Raw genomic sequence first — 23021 nt, forward strand, 5'->3', positions numbered from 1 at the left:
TGCTCCTTCATCAGGCGGTTGTGGAGTATAAGATCTTAAGACACAGAATTTATGATCGTATACTCCACAACCGCCTGATGAAGGAGCGGCGCTCCGAAAGCTAGTGCTTCCAAACAAGCCGATTGGACTGTAACCTGGTGTTGTGTGATTTTTAACTTCGTACACCCCAGTCCAACACGGGAACCTCCACATCATGACAAATTTTAAGTGTCCAAATGCGAATTCGAGAGAAAAATACCAAAGCAAATTTTTGTCGAAATGTTTTTTTTCCCCTGTGCCTCGACATGTTATTACTTTTGCATTTTGTCTGGCTGCTCAACGTTTCTGTCTTTACCCCAGGGTAGAGGTATTGCAAAACTACAGGGTATAGGTTTAGGGTGAGGGGAAAAGATTTTAAAAGATTTAAAAGACTCGGAATATAACATTCACCCCTTACAGGGCGAAAGTGAGGACTGCAGATGCTGGAAATTAGGGTCGAGAGTGTGGAGCTGGAAAAGCACAAGAGGTCAGGCAGCATCTGAGGAGCAGGAGAATCGACGTTTTGGGCAAAACCCTTCATCAGGAAATAGCCATGGGGAACTGCAGGGCTGCAGCGTAATCGAGTGAGTCTGGGTAGGATGCTGTTGGGAAGGTCGGTGTGAATGGTCTGCAGGGATGATATGCCTTAGCCATGCTTATATTGAGAAATGGTTGCCCCAAATCTGCTGTGGGACGAGTGGGTTCCAGTTCGTGGGACACTGACACCAGTCCTGGGGAAGGTGGGATTTGTGCTGTCTCTCGCTTCCCATTCTGCCCCTTGTCCATTTTCTCCCCACCCACTGCCCCCGCCCTTTCTCCCCTCTTCACACTGCACCCCGATTCTCTCCCCAACCCTCTGAACCCCAGTCATTCTCTGCTCCACAACCTCTGTCTCCTCTCCATTTCTCTCCCTTCTCCACCACCACCAGTGCCCCCGCCCGTCCTTTCTCGTGCCTCAGCCCTCTTTGATCTAGTGGCCGAGCAGAGGCTGATAACCAAGTTTAGAACACATGATAATGGCCTCAGCCGAGACCCTGGGTTCACGTCACACTACAGGAGACCCAGCTACACAATACACTCTCACACACACAAGCACACTCTCTTACATACTCACACGCTCGTGCAGACCCTCTCTGATAGACATGCTCTCTCTCAGACACACAGTCATACATCCCCACACTCAAACCTACGCACACACCATCTCACATGCTGATACTCCATCTCACACACACATAGTACCCAGCATGCACACACACACACACACTCACACACTGTACCCAGCATGCACACGCACACACACTCTCTCTCTCTCTCTCATGCATGCACTCACATATCGAAGTCTTTGGGGTGAATCTGCGTTTGCAGGATTATATATTTGGAAATAGAACCAGTCTCACTCAAGATTAGGATACAGATAGATCCTACCCTCACAGCTTTCATGCATTGTCTGACCTGAGGTGTCACCTCCTTTTATAGAACCTTAAGTTACCTGGAGAATGTGACTTTTAAAAAGTTCTGGGATTTACAGATTAATGAACCGAAATCTACATCCCGTTTTAAAACATGAAAGACTCAACAGCAATCTAGGTTTCTTCAAGATATCATTTATGTTACATGACACTATAATCTTTTATTATATATTCCGTGTCTTATGATCCTCCTCCCCAGCAACTACAGGTCCAAAGAGAACTGTCCCAACTTTCCAATCTACCTTCAGAACTGACACTCCTCAGGCACGGCACCATTCACGTCAACCTGTTCCTACCCTGAGACCAACGAGCCACATACCATGGACGCAGCCAGCTCCAGAAGCCGCTGAGACTTGCTCAGTACGAAATACATTGTACATTGCTTCCAGAATTTCAAGCCGCAACGAGTTTCAAGAACATCTGCTTCTCAGTCTGTCTCCTGCTCCCAGAACACTGCTATTTGTCCCGTCCCCAGAGACCGGGCTCTCTGCACTAGCGGATAATTGAACCATTTTGTTTCTACTTGCAAGCTGTGCTGGTGGAAGGCAGAGCCCTTCGCTTTTCTGCTCTCTCTCACTATCACTTGGGGTAGGAGACGTCATTGACACGAATACATCAAATGGCAACTTTCAACTTGTTCTAAAGGTCTGTTATCGGAGAAATGACAAGGTGATGTGCTATCGGGACAGACAGAAATGGACACCGGAGACTCTTCCCTCAGGTAAATTGATATGAGTGCCTTCTTGTGCAGCCTGTTTGGGGTTCAGAATTTGCCTTAACAGCAATCCTGCAGAAAGTATTTTGTTACACGGGCGTCTGTTTCTTTACCGCAGGAAATGGACAAAAAAACAGCAAGTCATGTGTTTCAACTTCACCAGTTCATTACCATCTGAAGAGAACCCATGTTGTGTGTGTGCAGGTGTGAGACACCGTGAGAGACACAAGGTGTATGAATCTTTATTCAATTTCCACCACCAGGAAGAAAGGAAACACCCGAGTGGCCAATGACAAGCAGTGCCCTTCACAACTAGGAAGGGTTAACAGGGATGTGGGCCAAGTGCTGGTAAATGGGACCAGATTGATTTAGGATATCTGATTAGCATGGATGAGTTGGACTGAAGGGCCTGTTTCTGTGCTGTACATCTGGTAGACAGTGGTCCTCAGAATTCTGTTCCCATCAGGCGCTCCCTTAACTCTCTTGCAAATGGTCTTGGTGACAGTATGAGATTCTGAAAAGAAACAGGACCCATAAATGCGCAAGGGAAGGATTCCATACATGGAGATGGGTATGGTTACTTATGCTGCATAAGGCCTGCTGTATCCCAGCCAGTGGAACGCAAGCTGTTTGTCTATACGGGCAGGAGGTATATGGCCCCTTTGTCTTACAGGGGTGGGTGAGACAAGTCTCAAATAGGCAGGAGATGTTATGTGGAACATACACACCCATAGCTGGTTCCATTAAAGCAATTCTCATACGACCCTGCATGCTGCCTGACCTGCTGCACTTTTCCAGCAACACGTTTTCAGCTATAAAGGTAGTCTGTTTGTGATAGTACAACAGAGTAGCCTGACAGGGCTCTTGAAGGAAGAAAAATGTCCTACTCTCCTGTGTTATTAGAATCCAGTTAGCCTGGCTTATAGGTATCAGTGTTATGTTGTAACAGTGATGTTATTAGTAAAGGAAAGGGATGATTAAAATTAAACTAAAACTGTCTGCAAGAGTTTTTGTAAAATTCCAGACTACCAAAGGTACGATCTCCGGGATAAACCAAGAGAGGCTTGCAAGTTGAGTTCATAAGGAATTCCTTGGGCCGTCTCAAATCTGTACTTTATCAAGAGTTCTTCATTACTATTACCAACAAAGTGCGATCCATTGTCCAAGCTAATGCACGCAGGTATAGCGAAGCAGGGAATAATTTCCTTAAGCAAAATCTTCACAGTCTCAGCAGCAGTGTTAGGGGAAGGATAGGCTTCAATCCACTTAGAAAAAACATCAACAATAAGCTAACAATATTTATAGCACTGACATTTCTGCAACTCAATGAAGTCCAGTTGAAGTGTCTCAAAGGGACCCTCCGGCAAGGGAGTTCTACCCAAAGTGCAAGGCAAGCCTTTTCCGGGGTTATGTTCCTGACAAATAAGACACCGGCCGCTAACCCTTTGAGCTCGTTGTTGCAGGCGGGGATGCCACCAAGCCGTCAGGAGAAAGAGGGCGACTGAACGGGCACCACCGAGAGTTGCATAATGTACACAGTCAATAACCCATAGAGCAAGATCATCAGACATACAATTTTAACTCACGGGAGGAGTCCAGAGTTGGAATTGTCCTCCTGCCTATCAGAGCCCCCCCATTGTCTAAATGCAGAAGTTGGACGATGAGCTTCTGAAGCTGCTATTGCTCTCCTCTCTCTCTCTGAATGAAGATTGAGCTTCACCCCAGACTGCAATGCCCTTCCCCTGTCCAACATCTCTGAGCACGGTACTCTCTTTTCTCACCACCTTTTTCCAGAGTGGTGAAGGGAGGTGATTTGAAATTGGAGAACTCAATGTTGATCCTCAGGGATGCAGGCTGCCCAGGCACAAGATGAGGTGGTGTTCCTCCAATTTGCAGTTTGCTTTGTTGTGGCAATGGAAGAGGCCAAAGATGGTCATATTGGGAAGGGGAATTAAAATGAGTGGTAACTGGGAGGTCCAGTCGGCTTCTGTGAACTCAGCTGCGATGCTCGGCGAACCATTCCCCAAGTTTATGCTCAGTCTCCATGATGTAGAGAAGATTACAGTTGGCAAACACATGGCAAATGGAGTGCCACAATGTAAAGTTACAGCCTTTGCTATGGGGAAAAAAAGCAGAAAGGAGGTGAATTTCCAATGCTGGAGATCAGAGTCGAAAAGTGGTGCTGGAAAAGCACAGCAGGTCAGACAGCATCCGAGGAGCAGGAGAGTTGATGTTTCAGGCACCAGCCCTTCATCAGGAATGATGTGTGGATGTGCAAAGGGGCCTCAGCGTCCTCCTACACCAGTCACTGCCAGTTGTCAGACAGGTGCAGCAAGCAATCAGCAAGGCAAGTGGTATATTAGCAAGAGGAATTGAGTTCAGAAGTGGGAATGTCTCCCTGCAGTTAGAGGATCATTGAATATATTCAAGGCTGAACTCATCTGATTTTGGAACAACGAAGAAGTGGATGTTTGTGGGGGAAGGCAAGAAAATGGTTTCAAGACCAGTCCAGAATAGTTAGTCAGACAGCACAGAAACAGACCCTTCAGTCCAACTAGTCCATGCTGACTATATTCAGAAACTAAGCTAGTCCCACCTAGATTGGGCCATATCCCTCCGAACCTTTCCTATTCATGTACTTATCCAAATGTTAAGTTGTAGAACGAAGAGACCTTGGAGTGCAGGTTCATAGTTCCTTGAGAGTGGAGTCTCAGGAACATAGTGAAGAAAGCGTTTGGGATGCTTTCCTTTATTGGTCAGAGCATTGAGTATAGGGGTTGGGAGGTCATGTTGCAGCTGTACAGGACATTGGTGAGACCATTTTTGGAATACTGCATTCAGTTCTGGTCTCTCTGCTAGAGGAAAGATGTTGTGAAACTTTGACAGGAGTTGGAAAAGATTTACAAGGCTGTTGCCAGGGTTGGAGGGTTTGAGCTACAGGGGGAGGCTGAATAGGCCAGAGATATTTTCCCTGGAGCATGAAAGGCTGATGTTTAGCAGTTAGGATAAATTATACAAGAGGGACGGGTTGCACCTTAATAGGTGGGGAACCAGCATTCTGGCAGGTAGGTTTGCCACTGCACACAGCTGCGTTTAAATTAAATAGCTGGGGGGGGGGGGGGGGGGGGTAGAGGGGACAAACTGGAAGTTTAAGAAGAAAGTTAGAACAAGAGAAGTCAAGAAAGACAATGGAATCAATGGAGCAGAAAACTCAAAAGAAAAGGATCATGCCGTAAGGTCAAGTGAAATAGGGATTGATAGGAAGGGTGAGGGGAGTAACAAATTAAAAATATTAAATATGAATGCACGAAGCATTAGAAATAAAGTGGATGAGCTTGAGGCTCATTTGGAAATTGGCAGTTACGATGCTGTGGGGATAACTGAGATGTGGCTTCAAGTGGACAGAGCCTGGGAAATGAATATTCAAGGGTATACGTGCTATCATAAGAACAGACTAATTGGTAGAGGGGGTGGGGTAGCCCTGTTGGTAAGGAATGATATTCAGTCCCTTGCATGGAGGGACCTAGAATCAGGGGATGTAGAGTCAGTATGGCAAGAACTGAGAAATTCTAAGGGTAGAAAGATCCTAATGGGAATTATCTACAGGCCCCCAAACAGTAGCCTGGATGTAGTGTGTAAGTTGAATAAGGGGCTGAAATTGGCCTGTCACAAAGATATTAGTACAGTTGTTATGGGGGATTTCAACATGCAGGTAGACTGGGAGAAATCGTGGATGCATTGGTGATCATTTTCCAATGTTCTATAAATTCAGGATCAGTTCCTGCAGATTGGAGGGTGGCTAATGTTGTCCCACTTTTTAAGAAGGGAGGGTGAGAGAAAACAATTATAGACCAGTTAGTCTGACCTCAGTGGTGGGTAAAATGCTGGAGTCAATTATAAAGGATGAAATTACAACACATCTAGATAGCAGTAACAGGATAGGTCAGAGTTGGCGTGGATTTATGAAGGAGAAATCATGCTTGACTAATCTTCTGGAATTTTTTGAGGATGTAACTCTGAAGACGGACAAGGGAGATCCAGTGGATGTAGTATACCTGGACTTTCAGAAAGTCTTTGACAAAGTCCCACATAGGAGGTTAGTGAGCAAAATTAGGGCACATGGTATTGAGGGCAAAATACTGACATGGATTGAAAATTGGTTGGCTGACAGGAAACAAAGAATAGTGATGATGAAAGTAAGAATAATGGCAGGCAGTGACCAGTGGTGTGCCGCAGGGATCAGTGCTGGGACTGCAGCTTTTTACAATGTACATTAATGATATAGATGAAGGTATTAAAGTAATATCAAATTTGCTGATGACACAAAGCTGGGTGGCAGAGTGAAATGTGAGGAGGATGTTAGGAGAATACAGGGTGACCTGGATAGGCTAGGTGGGTGGACGGATGCATGGCAGATGCTGTTTAATGTGGATAAATGTGTGGTTATCCACTTTGGCAAGAACAGGAAGGCAGATTACTACCTAAATGGAGTCAAGTTAGGTAAAGGAGATCTAGGTGTTCTTGTACATCAGTCAATGAAAGTAAGCATGCAGGTACAGCAGGCAGTGAAGTAAGCTAATAGCATCCTGGCCTTCATAACAAGAGGAATTGAGTAAAGAAGCAAAGAGGTCCTTCTGCAACTATACAGGGCCCTGGTGAGACTGCACCTGGAATATTGTGCGCAGTTTTGGTCTCCAAATTTGAGGAAAGACATTCCGGCTATTGAGGGAATGCAGCATATGTTCACGAGGTCAAGTCCCAGAATGGCGGGACTATCTTATGCTGAAAGATTGGAGTGACTGGGCTTGTGTACGCTTGAGTTTGGAAGGCTGAGAGGGGATCTGGTTGAGATGTACAAGATTATTAAAGGATTGGACACTCTGGAGGCAGGAAGCATGTTTCCGCTGATGGGTGAGTCCTGAACCAGAGGACACAGTTTAAAAACAAGGGGTAGGCCACTTAGAACGGAGTTGAAGAGAAACTTCTTCACCCAGAGAGTGGTGGGTGTATGGAATGCTCTGCCCCAGAAGGCTGTGGAGGCCAAGTCTCTGGATACTTTCAAGAAAGAGTTGGATAGAGCTCTTAAGGAAAGTAGAATCCAAGGTTATGGGGATAAGGCAGGAACAGGATACTGATTGCGGATGATCAGCCATGATGGTGCTGGCTCTCAGGGCAGAATGGCCTACTCCAGCACCTATTGTCTATTGTCTGATGGATCTTCATAAGGGGCATGGATTGGGTGAATATCCAAGGTCTTTTCCCCTGGGTATGGGAGTCCAGAACTAGAGGGCATATGTTTGAGCTGAGAGGGGAATGATTTAATAGGGACCTGAGGGGCAGACCTGCTCGCTCTCAGCAGTATCCCACTTTCAGGTGGATTTGTCTTGACGTTAGTCTTGACATTTTTGCTTTTCTGCCCCTGTAAGATCCTGAATCAGCATCTTCAGGGGAGTTAGTTCGAGCGGAGTGAGAACAGATGGGGAGAGAGAGAGTGGGATGGTGCTTTCAATTTTGTGGAATAACAAAAGAAAAGAATATTCCACAGAAAGTAGAATTCCTTGTTCTGAATTTCTACCCTGCACTAACAATGATCACTTTTGTAATCTCTTTTAACAGAGTATTGGACGATCTGAAGACAGAAGTTTCAAAATCAACAGATGAAGGGCTCTCCATTGTCTGCAGTCCTCACTTTGACATCAATGTCTGACAGTCACTCACTCCATTGGGACGACAACAATTTTCCAACTATGATTTTGTGAGAAGGAGCAAAGCTTTTTGGTTCCGGTTTGAGTACATTTTCAGCATCAGTGGGACTGGATGAGAGACCCTACTGTTGCAGTGCACTGAGTGTGGAGCCTGAAGCAGTTATACGGCCTAGAAAAAGAAATTCACGGTGGGGAGGGGCTCCACACGCGTTTGTGTGTGGCTGAAGCGTTGGCCATGGAGAAACCCGAGGAATCCTGCCTCGTACAGAAACCGTGGAAGTGTGGCGACTGTGGGAAAGGTTTCCATGTCCCGTCTGTCCTGGAGACTCATCGGCGCAGCCATACCGGGGAGAAGCCGTTCTTCTGCTATGTCTGCGGGAAAGGCTTCAGCGATTCCTCCAACCTGCTGACCCACCAGCGAGTCCACACGGGTGAGAGGCCCTTCATCTGCCCTGAGTGCGGGAAGGCTTTTCATGATTCCTCTGCCCTGCTGACAAACCAGCGGATCCACACAGGGGAGAGGCCCTTCAGCTGCCCCGAGTGCAGGAAGGCCTTCAGCAATTCCTCCAGCCTTCAGACCCACCAGCGGATCCACACAGGGGAGAGGCCCTTCAGCTGCCCCATGTGCGGGAAGGCTTTTCGTGATTCCTCAGCCCTGCTGACCCACCGGCGGGTCCACACCGGGGAGAGGCCCTTCAGCTGCCCCGAGTGCAGGAAAGCCTTCAGCAATTCCTCCAACCTACTGACCCACCAGTGGGTCCACATGGGGGAGAGGCCGTTCAGCTGCCCCCAGTGCAGGAAGGCCTTTACCCAGGCCTCCATCCTGCTGAGGCACCGGCGGATCCACTTGGGGGAGAGGCCGTTCCCCTGCACAGAGTGCGGGAAGGCCTTTAGCAATTCCTCCAACCTACTGACGCACTGGCGGGTCCACACAGGGGAGAGGCCGTTCAGCTGCCCCCAGTGCAGGAAGGCCTTTACCCAGGCCTCTGCCCTGCTGAGGCATCGGAGGATCCACATGGGGGAGAGGTCCTTCAGCTGCCCCGAGTGCGGGAAGACCTTTACCCAGGCCTCCACCCTGCTGACCCACCGGCAGATCCACACGGGGGAGAGGCCTTTCAGCTGCTCAGAGTTTGGGGAGGGGTTCAGTCAGGTGAGCCACCTGCAGAGGCACTAGCGGCTCCACTAGGGGGAGAGGCCCTTCAGGGGCCCCGAGTGCAGGACGGGGTTCACCTGCTCGATTTAAGCTGCTGATCCACCAGTGTCTCCACACCAGGGAGAGGCCGTTCACCTGCTCCTCCCAACTGTGGACGCACTTAAGTGGCGACGGCCGAATGCCATTATCGACTGGACTGTCAACCCAGTTTCGGGGCTGCAGGGTTCGAATCCAGCCGTGGCGGAATTGGAATTTGGTCAGAAACTGGAGTTCAGAATCTAATGATGAAACCATTTTTTGTTGGGGGGGTGAGTGGAGAAAACCCCCATCTGATTCACTCACATCCTTTTTAGGGGAGGAAACTGCCGTTGTGGGAAAGAATTCACTCAGTCGTTCCAGCTGCATTCTTTACCCAGGCTGGCCTACACGTGACTCCAGACCCACAGCAGTGTGGTTGACTCGACACTGCCCATCCAACTTACTTGGATACAGGTTGAAATTACTGAGTGAGGCAATACTTCCCACAGGTTAAGGCTGTACCAAGGATCCAACTACAAAGGGACAACTCGGTGGTGACCAATACTAAGGAAAGTGTGGTTGTGGGGGGATGTGCGTGCACTTTGGTCTTGAGCTGTTTGAAAAGTAGCTACTTTTTCTATGCATTTTTGCTGGGGGGGGGGGGATCTGAAGCTGTAACAAAGCTGGATCGCAATTAAGGTTACCTGAGCTTACTGCTAGGCTCAGACTCTCATTGAAAGTTTTGAGCTCCAAGAGGTTTTTATTTTAAAGCTGCTCATTTCTTTCAGCCTCCTGCACTGAGTTTCCAATGTTGTGTTTCAGATCGAGCAGTGAATGAGTAGCTAGTATCGTTAGAAATTGTAAATTCTTCAGGAGTGCAGGTACTGCGTCATTTCATCAGCATTGTAAAGTTTCCTGGCAGCACTGGGACTGTGCTCACTAGATGTGGAGGTGCCAGTTTTGGACTAGGGTGGATAAAATTTAAAAACTCTCACAACACCAGGTTTATTTGAAAGCACCAGCTTTTGGAGTGCTGCTCCTTCATTGGGTAGCTGTGAAGCAGGATCAAAGACATTACATTTTATAGCAAAAGATCACCGTGTCATGCAACTGATCGGATATATTGAACAAACCGAGATTGCTGTGATTGTGTGCATGTGAGTTTGTGCGTGAGTGTGCATGTAAGAGTGTGTGCATGCTTGGTAAAGTGAAAGTGTGTTGGAGTATAAGTCTGTGAGAGTGTGGGTGTATGTGTGTATGAGACAGGTATGAACGCAAGGCTTTATGTTTACTAAAACAAGAAAGGCCAGGATGTGTACAGTTAATTATAGGACCCTGGGTCATGTTGTAAAAGAGAGAGACATAGAGTCATAGAGATATACAGCATGGAAACAGACCCTTCGGTCCAACCTATCCACGCCGACCAGATATCCCAACCCAATCTAGTCCCACCTGCCAGCACCCGGCCCGTATCTCTCCAAACCCGAGACATGGGGAGGTGGGGTTTAGGTATGTGGTTCTTTGAAAGTTGTATCACTGGTAGACAGGGTGGTTTAGAGTACTGGGTACAGTTCGGGTGGCCCTGTAATACGAAGAAGACTATTAGAGAGGGTTCGGTAAAGATTTACTCGGACATTGCCAGGACTGGAAGGTTTGAGTTATAAGGAGAGGCCGGGACATCTTTCACTGAGCACAAGGAGGTTGAGGGGTGACCTCATCGAGATTTATAAGATCATAAGGAGTGAAGTTCGGTAAATAGCAAAGGGCTCTTCCTTCGTGTAGGGGAGCTCAAAACTAGGGGGCATATTCTTTCAAGGTGAGAGGAGAGAGATTTAAAAGGAACCGGAAGGGCACTGTTTTGACAGAGGGTGGTTTGTGTGTGGAATGAATTTGCTGAGGAAGTGGTAGATGCAGGTACAGTTACAACATTTAAACGACATTCGGATGGGTACATGAATAGAAACGTTTAGAGGAATATGGGACAAATGCAGGCAAGTGGGACTGGTTTAGTTTGGGAATCCTGGTCGGCATGGACAAGTTGGACCGAAGGGTCTGTTTCTGTGCTGTATACCTCTATGATCTTATTGAAACCAATAGAATTCTGAAAAGGGCTTGATAAGATAGATGCCGATAAAATGCTCCTTTTTGGGGAGAGTCAATAGAATCCCAACAATGTGGAAGCAGGCCATTCGGCCTATCTATTCTACACTGGCCCTCTGAAGAGTGTCCCACCCATATCCATCCCCTCACTCTGTATTTCCCCTTCCCCCACCTCACCCCAGCTCCAAACTTCCAGCTCAGCACTGTCCCCATGACATGTCTTACTTGCCTATCTTCTTTTCCACCCATCCACTCCCCCCTTCTCTCTGACCTATCACCTTCATCCTCACCCCCATTCACCCATCGTACTCTTTGCTACCTTCCCCCCACCCTCCTCCCTGTCCTATCCCCTCCATCCCCAACCCATTCACCTATTGGACTCTATGCTACTTTCCCACCACCCCCATCCCCACCCTCACCCTCCTCTCAATTGTCTCTCCACCCTGCAGGCACTCTGCCTCTATTCCTAATGAAGGGCTTTTGCCTGAAACGTCCGTTTTGCCTGAAACGTCCTGGCCTTGAGCTGTTGATAAGGAGAAGTGAATCCAGCCAGGACTGACACAGTTAAGGCGAGTGTTGTAGAGCAAAGAGACCTTGGACTGCAGGTTCATAGTTCCTTGAAATTGGAGTCGCAGGTAGGCAGGATAGTGAAGAAGGCGTTTGGTATGCTGGCCTTTATTGGTCAGTGCAGAGAGCACAGGGGTTGGGAGGTTAAGTTGTGGATGTGCAGGGCATTGGTCAGACCACTTTTGGAATACTGTGTTCAGTTCTGGTCTCCCTGCTGAAGGAAACATGTGTGATACTTTGAAAGATTGACAAGGCTGTTGCCAGATTTTGAGGGTTTGAGCTACATGGAGAGGCTGAATAGGCTGAGAATATTTACCCTGGAGCATCGGAGGATGCATGGTGATCTTATAGACGTTTGTGAAGGGCATGGATAGGGTGAGTACTTAAAGTCTTTTCCCCAGGGTAGGGATATCTTCTCTCAGAGGGTAATGAATGACAGGGCTATTGAAGTTCAGTCACTAAGTATAGTCAAGGCAGATGTTGGGCAGAATTTTAATCAATAGGGGAATCAATAATAAGGCATGAATGTGGATTTTTGGATTATAATATTAATCATTATGGTAATAAATGGTGGAGCAGATTCGATGGGGTGAATGGATTATTTTGGCCGAAGGGCTTATAAACATCCTGTGGGACCTTGACAGGGGAGATATGGATAAAATGCTTCAACTTATGTTTGATATTCAGACCGAGGGTTCCACAGGATCTGTCAGTCAACATTTTTCAGCATTTTTAGGAGAACGGGAATGAGGGTGATAATAGCCACAGTAGAGTAAGAATGGAGGGAGACTGTAGCATTACGATTCACATTTTTGAGGGAAGGAGAAAAGAAAGAATGTTCCACAGAAACCAGAATTGTCTGTATTAAATTTCTATACTGTGTAGACAGCAATGTCTTCTGTAATCTCCTTTTACAAGATACGAGAAAGGGAGGATTTGCAGCCAGAAATCTCAAAACAAGATCTGATAGAGACAATCAATTCATTGGCACGGGAATATCATCGGCCTTTGAATCTAGTAGAATTTTTTTATTTCTCTCCTGTCCTGTCTGCTTCACAAGGTTTCAAACATCAGTGAGACTGAGGTATGCATACCTGAGTGAGAGTGTTCCAATGAACTGACTGTGGGAATAGCCTTAAGAGGGTACACAGCCTGAAATAGCAACACCCCATTTGCAACAGCAATAGATGGAACACGTTCCATACATGAGTGGTCTTTCAACCAATTGTCAAAGCTGGAGAGAGACAAGGATTCCCACATCATGGAGAAATCGTGAGAGCCAATATCTTTGCCCTTTCCATTCCTCATCCTGGGAGGGAGAGAGAGAGGGAGGAAACACTATTCACTTGTAGCAACTGAAGTGAATCCAGGGAGGGAGCAGACTCTGCAAAGGTGTCAGATGCTCTCTGTCCTTCTTAACGGTATATTATTTTTTTTCCCCTCAGTTTGATAGGTTTATTTAAATACAATTTGCATTGTGGTAAAAGATAGCTTCAGAATTAAAAGGGTAGTTACTCATGGGATGGAGCAGAATCTAAGGGATTGGCACATTGATATAAAATGTAGACATATGTTGCTTCATATGGTGTATATCTGATATTATTCGCTGTTATAAAAGCCTTGTGGCTATTATTTTTCACATTCTAATCTAGCACTGAAGTGATGTTCTGTATTTCTTGTCATCTTTTTTATTGAATAGGACAGCAGAAAGTCATTCAGCAACTTTACTGGTTTGTTTTTCTCAAGAAGCCTTGACATTTCATTTTCATTGTCCTTGATTCAGCTCCATTTCCAGTGCCTTTGTCGGCAGCTTGTTCCAGGTTATTGTCACCGAAATGAAGATTTCCTCCATACACACTTAAGGCTATCTGGCTGCATGAGGGTTTTCAGGTTTCTGTGTCCTGGATAATATGTGATCAGGCACCTGGCAAACTACAGGAATTGTCACCTATGTTATGTTCATTTAACAGTATTGACTGTGATCACGTGTTTTGTGAATTTATTTTTGCAGGAAGACATGTAGAAAGAAATCTGAAAGCAAATGATACATCAACTTCTGACAGAGCCACTTGATTCATTGGGACTTAAATATCAGCAACCATTCCAATTGGGAAGAAATGTTTGCTTTTGTTTGCTTGAGAGATTTTGGACACTTTGGCAGGAAGAATACGGAGACACCCAAGTGAGGGAGATTCAGTACACTGACTGTGAAAAGTGCTTGAAACCAGTTACTCAGTTTGGGGAATCAAAGTCTCACCCCTCACGGTGGAGAGAGACTGTGTACCCATTCTGTTGGTAATTTCAAACCCAGAGCGACACAAGGAAAGCTCTCCCCATGGGGAAACTGTGGAAATGAGGGGACTGTGGGAAAGGGTTCCCTTCCCCGTCAGTGCTGGAGACTCATAGAAGCATTCACAAAGGGGAGAGGCCATTCTCCTGCTCTGTGTGTGGGAAGGGATTCAGTTGGCTGTGCAACCAGCTGATGCACTGGCATGTTCACACCGGGGAGAAGCCATTCACTTGCTCCAAGTACAGGAATACATTCGTCAATTCTCCTGGCCTGCTGAAACATCCTTGGGTCCGCACTGGGGAGAGGCCGTTCACCTACTGTCACTGCAGGAAGAGGTTCATGAGTTCATCCACCCTGCAGACATACCAGTGGGTCCACACTGGGAGAGGCTGTTCTCCTGCCCTGAGTGCAGGAAGGGATTTAGTTCGGTGGACAACTTCCGGAAGCACTAGTGAGTTCATGTGCCATCACTGGGATCGAAGGAGCAATGGCCGAGTGGTATTATCAACTGGATTACTACCTCAACTTTGGGGAATTCCCGGGTTTGAATCCCGCCATGGCAGATTGGAATTTGGTCAGAAACCTGGAGTTCAGAATCTAATGATGAAACCATTTTCAGGGGGAAAACATCCTCATCTGATTCACTCATGATTTTTTTAGGGAAGGAAACTGCTGTTGTGGGAAAGGATTCACTCAGTCGTCCCAGATGCATCCTTTACCCGGTCTGGCCTACACATGACTCCAGACTCTCAGCAATATGGTCGACTTTAAACCCCGTCCCCATGCCTGCCCCGGAAAATGAGTGGGGAGAAACTTACTTGGATACAGTATATGGGTTGAAATTGCTGAGTGAGGCATTACTTCCTCCGGGTTAAGACTGTATCAAGGATTCAGTTACAAAGGGACACCTCAGTGCTTACCAATAATAAAGCAACTGGGGTGGCAGGGGAGGTCAGGGGTGTGTGTGTGTGTGCTTTGAGCTTCAGCTGTTGAAGAAAAAGAAAGCTACGTTTTGTAATTTTTTTGCAGGAGAGATCATGAAGCTGTAACAAAGTTGGGTCGCAATAAAGGTTACCTAAATCGGTACTCAGACATTGAAAGATTTAAATTTCTGTTTTAAAGCTGCTCACTCAGCTTCCAGCACGACGTTACCAAAGAGGTGTATCAGAAGGAGCAGTGAATCAGTAGCAAGTATCGTTAGAAACTGTTAAGATTTTCATCTCTGCAGGTACTGCATCGTTTCATCAGCATTGTAATGTTTACTGGCAGCAGCAGGAAGTGTTGTGGCTATGTTCATGAGAAACAACGTTAAAAATCACATATCACCAGGATATAGTCCAACAGGTTTATTTGGGAGCACTAGCTTTCGGAGCGCTGCTCCTTCATCAGGTAGCTGTGGAGCTGGATCATAAGACACAGAATTTATAGCAAAAGATCAGTGTCATGCAACTGAAATGATATATTGAACAAACCAAGATTGCTGTTAAGTCTTTCATCTTTTAGAATGGGTTGCAGGTTTCAGTTCATTAATATGCAAATCCTAGAACTTCTTTTAAGTCATATCCTCGAGATAACTTAAGGGAGATAGGATAGTGAAGAAGGCGTTTGGTATGCTTTCCTTTATTGGTCAGAGTATTGAGTACAGGAATTGGGAGATCATGTTGCAGCTGTTCAGGACATTGGTTCGGCCACTGTTGGAATATTGCATGCAATTCTGGTCTACACAAGTCCACACCAACCCGCCGAAGCACAAACCACCCATACCCCTACATTTACCTCTTACCTAACACTAGGGGCAATTTATCATGGCAAATTCACCTGACCTGCACATCTTTGGAATGTGGGAGGAAACTGGAGCACCCAGAGGAAACCCACGCAGACATGCGGAGAACGTGCAAACTCCACACAGTCAGTCGCCTGAGGCGGGAATTGAACCCGGGTCTCTGGCGCTGTGAGGCAGCAGTGCTTACCACTGTGCCACTGTGCCGCCCATAAGATGTTGTGAAACTTGAAAGGGTTCAGAAAAGATTTACAAGGATGTTTCCAGGGTTGGAGGATTTGAGTTACAGGGAGAGGCTGAACAGGCTGGGGCTGTTTTTCCTGGAGCGTCGGAGGCTGAGGGGTGACCTTATAGAGGTTTACAAAATTATGAGGGGCATGGATAGGATAAATAGACAAAGTATTTTCCCTGGGATCGGGGAGTCCAGAACTGGAGGACATTCCGTTTGGGTGAGAGGGGAAAGATATAAAAGTAATCTAAGGGGCAAGTTTTTCACGCAGAGGGTGGTACGTGTATGGAATGAGCTGCCAGAGGATGTCGTGGAGGCTGGTACAATTGTAACATTTAAGAGGCATTTGGATGGGTATATGAATAGGAAGGGTTTGGAGGGATATGGGCTGGGTGCTGGCAGGTGGGATTAGATTGGGTTGGGATGTCTGGTCGGCGTAGACGGATTGGACCAAAGGGTCTATTTCCATGCTGTACATCTCTAAGACTCTATGACTCTATTTTATAAAAAGAAGTGACAGCTCAGACAATGCATGGAAGGTGTGAGGTTCAAGTCTGTCAGTATCCTAATCTTGAGTCAGACTGGTTCTATTTCCAAAGTAGGAATTTATAAAATTATTACATGCATTGACTGCCTGCAGATTGTGCACTTTTTGAGCAAAATACAATGTATTTGCAAATATAATTCCGCAAATTCACCCTATTGATTTACGTGCATGTGTGTGTGTATGAGTGTGTGTGTGTGTGTCTGTGTGTGTCTGTGTGAGAGAGAGAGAGAGAGAGACTGTATAGTGTAGTGGAGTCACATGTAGTGTGACATCAACCCAAGGTCCATTTGAAGCCATCCTCATGGCTATTGATACCCAAGTTTGGAATCCAAGTAGAACTTAGCCTCTGCTCGGCCACCAGAAATGATTAAGCAGTTACACAACACACATTGGAGAGTGTAAGGTGGGACTTGTCTTTTGATTTGCAGAAGGTGGGAGGCTCTGGATGCTGTGATCCAGGGCAAACACATGCTGGTGGACATTTGGCTCAGAGAATGGAGCTGAAAGCCAGGCTGCAGACCTTTTATGACAAAGATAACCAGACATTTTATTCCAGGAGTTGGTCATTCCTCTCCGGACAGACCCTTCTGATTGACCCTGTCCACTGACTCAGGAGGTGTGAGCGTGGATGAGGCAGGTAAACGGGATCTGAGAGAGGGCTGCAAGGGAGTGGAAGAGCGAACTGGCTGGGTGCTGGGAGTACGAACAACATTGGGGAGGTGGTGGTAAGGGACAGAATAGTGACAGGGATTGTCTCCGGTCTCCGCAATTGGTAGCAGGAGGCCAGATGACATCGGTGTCTATCTGGTGCCAGGATTCGGGAACCAATGTGTTCAGGGCTGAAGATGTGGGAAAGGGAGGTTACAGCAGGTGTGGTCCACAAATGTCAGGAGAGAGCCTCTGCTGAGGCTGCGTGAAAAATTAGAAGCTAACTCTGGACGGCACAGTGGCTCAGTGGTTAGTACCACTGCCTCACAGTGCCAGGGGTTCATGTTTGATTCCATCCTTGGGCAACTGTCTGTGTGGACTTTGGCACATCCTCCTCCTTGTGTCTGTGTAGGTTACCTGCGAGTGCTCTGGTTTCCTCCCACAGTCCAAAGATCTGCAGTTTAGGGTGGATTGGCCTTGCTGAAGTGTGCAGATTAGAGTGGGTTAGCCATGAGGAACTGCAGGGCTGTAGGGTCAGCAGATGGGTCTGGATGGGATGTTATTTGGAATGTCAGTGTGAATTCGATGGGCCGAATGGCCTGTCAGAATTATGATTCTACTGCTTTTGCCACGTATTTATTGAGAAATGATTGACACAGGTCTGCTGTGGGAGGAGTGGGTTCCAGTTCATGAGTTATCAACACCGGTCCTGGGGAAGGTGGGATTTGGGCAGTCTCTCCCCCCCACCCTCTGCCCCCCTGTCCAATCTCTCCTCACCCACTGTCTCCGTCCATTCTCTCTCAACCCCCACCCTCTGCCCTGCATTCTCTTCCTCCCCACCTCTGCCCACCAGTCTTTCTCTTTCCCTCACCATCGGTCCCCACAACCTTCTCCATTCCCAACCCTCTCTGTTCCCCCCAGTGTTCTCATCCTCCCACCCTCTGTCCCCGTGTCAATTATCTCTCTCATCCCCTGACACTCTGCCCCCTCTGTCCATTCTCTCTCCTTCTCTTCCACCCACTCCCTGTCCTTGCGGATGCCTCAAACCCTCTTCGATCGCTGTATCAAACCCTTCTAGGAAGAGAGAAAGAGAATGGATGTTGATGACTCTACCTGGTAGACACGGCTGCACGAGAAATGACTGATCTTTAAAATTGAGAATAGCTAAAATTATATATTCAGAAATATCATGAAAGCATGTTCAACTTTATAGAAAAGCTGCAGACATCTTTCTGAAACTTGCATTCAAATATGTCCAGTTAGTCCACAGTTGAGGACAGGGTGTAATTTGTGGATGGCCCATTCCTAGTCTTGTGAAATTGATTCTGACTATGCAGAAATAGAACCATAGAGTTGTACAAACCCGCCGGTCCATGCTGACCAGGTATCCTAAATTAATCTTGGCCCATATACCCATCCAAATGTCTTTTAAATTTTGTAATTGTACCAGCCTCCACCACTTCTTCTGGCAGCTAATTCAATACATGCACCACCCTTTGCGTGAAAAATTTGCCCCTTAGATCCTTTTAATATCTTTCCCCGCTCACCCAAAATGAATGCCCTCTCGTTCTGGACTCTCCCACACCAGTGAAAAGACCTTGTGTATTTAACCTATCAATGCCCCTCATGATTTTATAAATCTCTATAAGGTTTTATAAACCCTCAGCATCCAACGCTGTATGAAAAACAGCCCCAGGCTATTCAGCCTCTCCCTGCAACTGAACCCCTCCAACCTTTGCAACATATTTGTAAATCGTTTTTGAACCCTTCTAAGTTTCACAACATCATTGCTACTCATGATTAATAGGCTGTGAACAATCTATCTTGTTCAGGGCATAAGATGGGGCATTTGTTGAGGGGAATTAACTTTCAAAGTGTTTTTTTCTGACCCTGAGGTCCCTTTAAATCTTTTCCCTCTCAACCGAAATCTATGCCCTCTAGTTTGGGACTCCCCTACCCTGGGGAAAAGACATTCAAAAGTTGAGAAGTCACACAAAATGCAAACGCAATAAAATGTCGAGCTACAGGTTTAAAAAAATGTGGCTTCAGCTTTTTTTTAAACTCCTGTTGACATTTGACATTCGGGTACAAAATTTTGTCAGCAACACCAGCATCGCCACAGACCACACTGCGCATACGCCTCGGTGTCAGTAAGTACTGCGCATGTTCGGCGGCGTTAACAAGAACTGCGCATGCCCCACGCTGTCCGCAATTACGGATCGCGACCTTCTTTTGATGGGCCAATGGGGAGCTCGGGATGACCGGAAGGAGCCTGGTTCCTTTGTCAATCAGAGCCTTGCTATTGTCTGAATACGGAAGTTTGCCCATGAGCATCTGAAATTGCTACTGCTGTTGTTCCTCTCTGAATGAAGATTGAGCTTCACCCTAGACTGCAACTTCTTTCCTCTGTCGAACATCTGTGAGTACGGCACTCCCTTTTCCATTTGTTTTCATTCTGGGGTTCAATTTTTGTTTTGCAGCAATTGAAAGGAAAGGGAGTGAATCCCGGCGAGGGGAGAGAGTCTGGAAAAGTTGGTCCAAGATTGTGTCTCAGTTAGCAAACACATGGCAAATGTAGTAGCACAATGTGAAGTTATCGCATTTGCTGTTTTTTTTTTAAAAAAAACAGAAAGGAGACCCATTCCTTAAATAGTGATATTTTGGGATGTGAAGAAAGTGAGGACTGCATATGCTGGAGATCAGAGTCGAAAAGTGTAGCGCTGGAAAAGCATAGCAGGTACAGGCAGCATCTGAGGAGCAGGAGATTCGACATTTCAGGCTCGAGCCCTTCATCAGGAATGATGTGTTGATGCACAAACAGGCCTCAGCGTCCTTCTATACCAGCAAGCAATGAGCAAGACAAGTGGTACATTAGCAAGAGGAATTCAGAGGTGGCGATGTCTTCCTGCAGTTTGGGGGGGGGGGGGGGGGGGTCATTGAATATATTCAAGGCTGAGTTCATTTGAATTTTCGACAACAAGGAAGTGGATGGTCATGGGGGAAGGCAAGAAAATGGGTTTAAGACCAGTATAGAACAGTTAGACAGTCAGACAGTGCAGAAACAGACTGTTCTATCCAACTAGTCCCATGCTGACTATGTTCTCAAACTAAACTAGTTGCACCTGCCAGTGTTTGGCCCACATCTCTCCGAACCATTCCTATTCATGTGCTGATCCAAATGCTTTTTAACCCTTTTAACTGGACTACATCCACCACTTGAACTGAATTGAATTTATTTATTGTCACATGTACTGCGGCACAGTGAAAAGCGTTGTCTTGCGATCACACAGTTAAGTAGCATAGTAAATAATAGGTAAACAGCGGCAAAAACAAAAACAAAGGTTCAGGCAAATGCTGAGAGTTTGAGAGTCCATTCAGTGTTCTAACAAGAGTAGGGTAGAAACTGTTACAAAACTGGCTGGTGCGTTTGTTCAGGCTTCTGTACCTTCTCCTCGATGGTAGAGGTTGTAGACAAACATTGCCAGAGTGGGATGGATTTTTCAGAATGCTGGCGGCTTCCCTTGACAGCAGGCCTGGTAGATGCATTCTATAGATGGGAGGTTGGCCTTTGTGATTGTCCGGGCTGAGTTCACCACTCTCTGTAACCGTCTCCAATCTTGAATGGTACAGTTGCCATACCAGGTCGTGATACATCCAAGACAGCTTGTTGTGGATGACCACTCCCAGGAGCTTGACACTCTCCTCTCATTCCACCTCTGTGCTGTTAATGTGTATGGATGCATGAGTAACATCCCGCCAAAAGTCAATAACGAGTTTCTTGATTTTGCTAGCATTGAGATCTAGTTTGTTTTCAGTGCATCATTTTTCCAGGTCTTCCATCTCCCGTCTGCAGTCTGTTTTGTTGCCATCTGAGATTTGACTGACTATAGTGGTGCCAGTGAACTTGTAAATGGCATTAGTCTTGTATTTGGTGACGCAATCATGGGTATACAGTGAATACAGTAGGGGGCTGAGTATGCACCCCTGGAGGACTCCAGTGTTAGTGAGGATCAAATATTGTCCCCAGTCTTCACTGATTGTGGCCTGTGGGTCAGGAAACTGAGGATCTAGTTGAAGAGAGTGGGGCTTAGTCCGAGATCACTAAGTTTAGTAATCAGTCTCGAGGGGATAACAGTGTTGAAGGCTGAACTGTAGTCAAGTAGGATTCTTACGTACCTGTTCTTGGTGTCAAGATGTTCTAGGGAGGAGGGAAGGGCAAATAATATGGCATCTGACGTGGATCCCAATTTCCCGATAGGCAAATTGGAGTGGGGCAAGAGTAGTGGGAAGGCTGGAGTTGATTAATGCCATGACCAACGTTTCAAAGCAATTCATGACCACCGAAGTTAAGGCAACTGGGCGGTAGTCATTGAGACGTGCTGCATGAGTCTTCTGAGGCACAGGGATGATGTTGGCCCTCTTGAAACAGGCAGGGACAATGGCCTGCTGCAGGGAGAGGTTGAAGGTGTGCGAGAAGACCTCTGTCAGTTGATCTGCCCATGCTCTGAGTGCACGGCCTGGTCCTACGTCTGATCCCATCGCTTTCCTTGGATTCACACGAAGAAAAACTGATCTGACCTCTGGGCTTTCTCTGGACATTCATTCCACACACAAACTACTCTCTTACAAAAGGGTGCTTCTGATGTCTTTTTAAAATCTTTCTCCTCTCACTTTAAAAATGTGCTCCCTAATCTTGATGCTCACATCTGAGCGAAAGGACATCTCTATCCTTCGTGATTTTATAATCCTCTGTGAGGTCACCTCTATGCTCCAGTGAAAAAGAATCCCAGTGTATCCACCTAGATGTAGGTAGATTAATGTCCAGTCATGATCTGTTGAACGCTGGTGCAGACTTGAAAGACCAAATGGCCTACTCCTGCTCCCAAGTTTCTCTCACTGTGTCCAGAACAGCAAGAGACCATAAGACACAGGAGCAGAAATTAGGCCAATCAGCCCACTGGGTCTGCTCCACCATTCAATCATGGCTGATAAATTTCTCAACCCCATTCTCCAGCTTTCTCCCCTTGGTACTCAAGAACCTATCATCTGTTTCAGTCTTAAATATACTCAGTGACTTGGCTACCGCAGCTTTCTGTGGCAGTAAATTTCATAGATTCGCCACTGTCTGGCTGAAGAAGTTTCTCCTTATCTCCGTTCGAAAAGATCTTCCGTTTACTCGAAGACTGTGCCCTCGAGTCCCCATCTCTCCTACCACTGAAAACATCTCCCCCAACATGCACTCTGTCCAAGCCATTCAGCATTCTTATGTTTCAATTAAATCCCCCTGAGTGTTGGCCTGTTAATCAGCATGAACCAGACTTTCCAGGATGAGGCAGAGCAGGGATTTCAGTAAAATGAGAATGAAAGGAGAGTGTGTGGGATGGAGATTTTCAGCTTTTAGGGAATAAGGGAGGAAAGAGAGTTTGCTATAAATTATAATCGATCGGATGGAATAATGGACCAAGGATTGGCAGATGGAGTTTAATTTAGATGAACGTGAGGTGTTGCATTTTAGGAAAGCAATCCAGGACTTAACCAGTTAATGGGGAATGTTGCTAGTGAGGGTGAGAATAGGTGGACAGGGCAGATGAATGCGTGGCTGAAGAACTGGTGCATGGGAGAAAGGATCCAAAAATGTGAATATTGGAATCTCTTCTGGGGTAGAAAAGACCTGGACAAGAAGGATGGATTGCACCCGAATTGGAAGGGGACTAATATTTTGTGGCGAGATTTGCGAGAACTGCTCAGGAGGATTTAAACTAGTAAGGTAGGGGTGGGTGGG

General features: G+C 46.5%; 1 protein-coding gene and 1 pseudogene across 1 annotated transcript; one reads left to right on the plus strand and one right to left on the minus strand.

Annotated features, from left to right (window-relative positions):
• LOC148143639 (uncharacterized) overlaps positions 1-23021 on the minus strand; it is a 245236-nt pseudogene that overhangs the window by 22878 nt on the left and 199337 nt on the right.
• On the plus strand, positions 8143-9150 carry LOC148143640 (uncharacterized). The gene is given in 1 exon segment (XM_087975707.1): positions 8143-9150. A coding segment is annotated over 1 exon segment (1008 nt).

Source organism: Chiloscyllium plagiosum, unplaced genomic scaffold (genome assembly GCF_037043375.1).
Source record: "Chiloscyllium plagiosum isolate Xiang-an unplaced genomic scaffold, Cpla_swu_hap1 HiC_scaffold_27, whole genome shotgun sequence".
NCBI classification, from domain to species: domain Eukaryota; kingdom Metazoa; phylum Chordata; class Chondrichthyes; order Orectolobiformes; family Hemiscylliidae; genus Chiloscyllium; species Chiloscyllium plagiosum.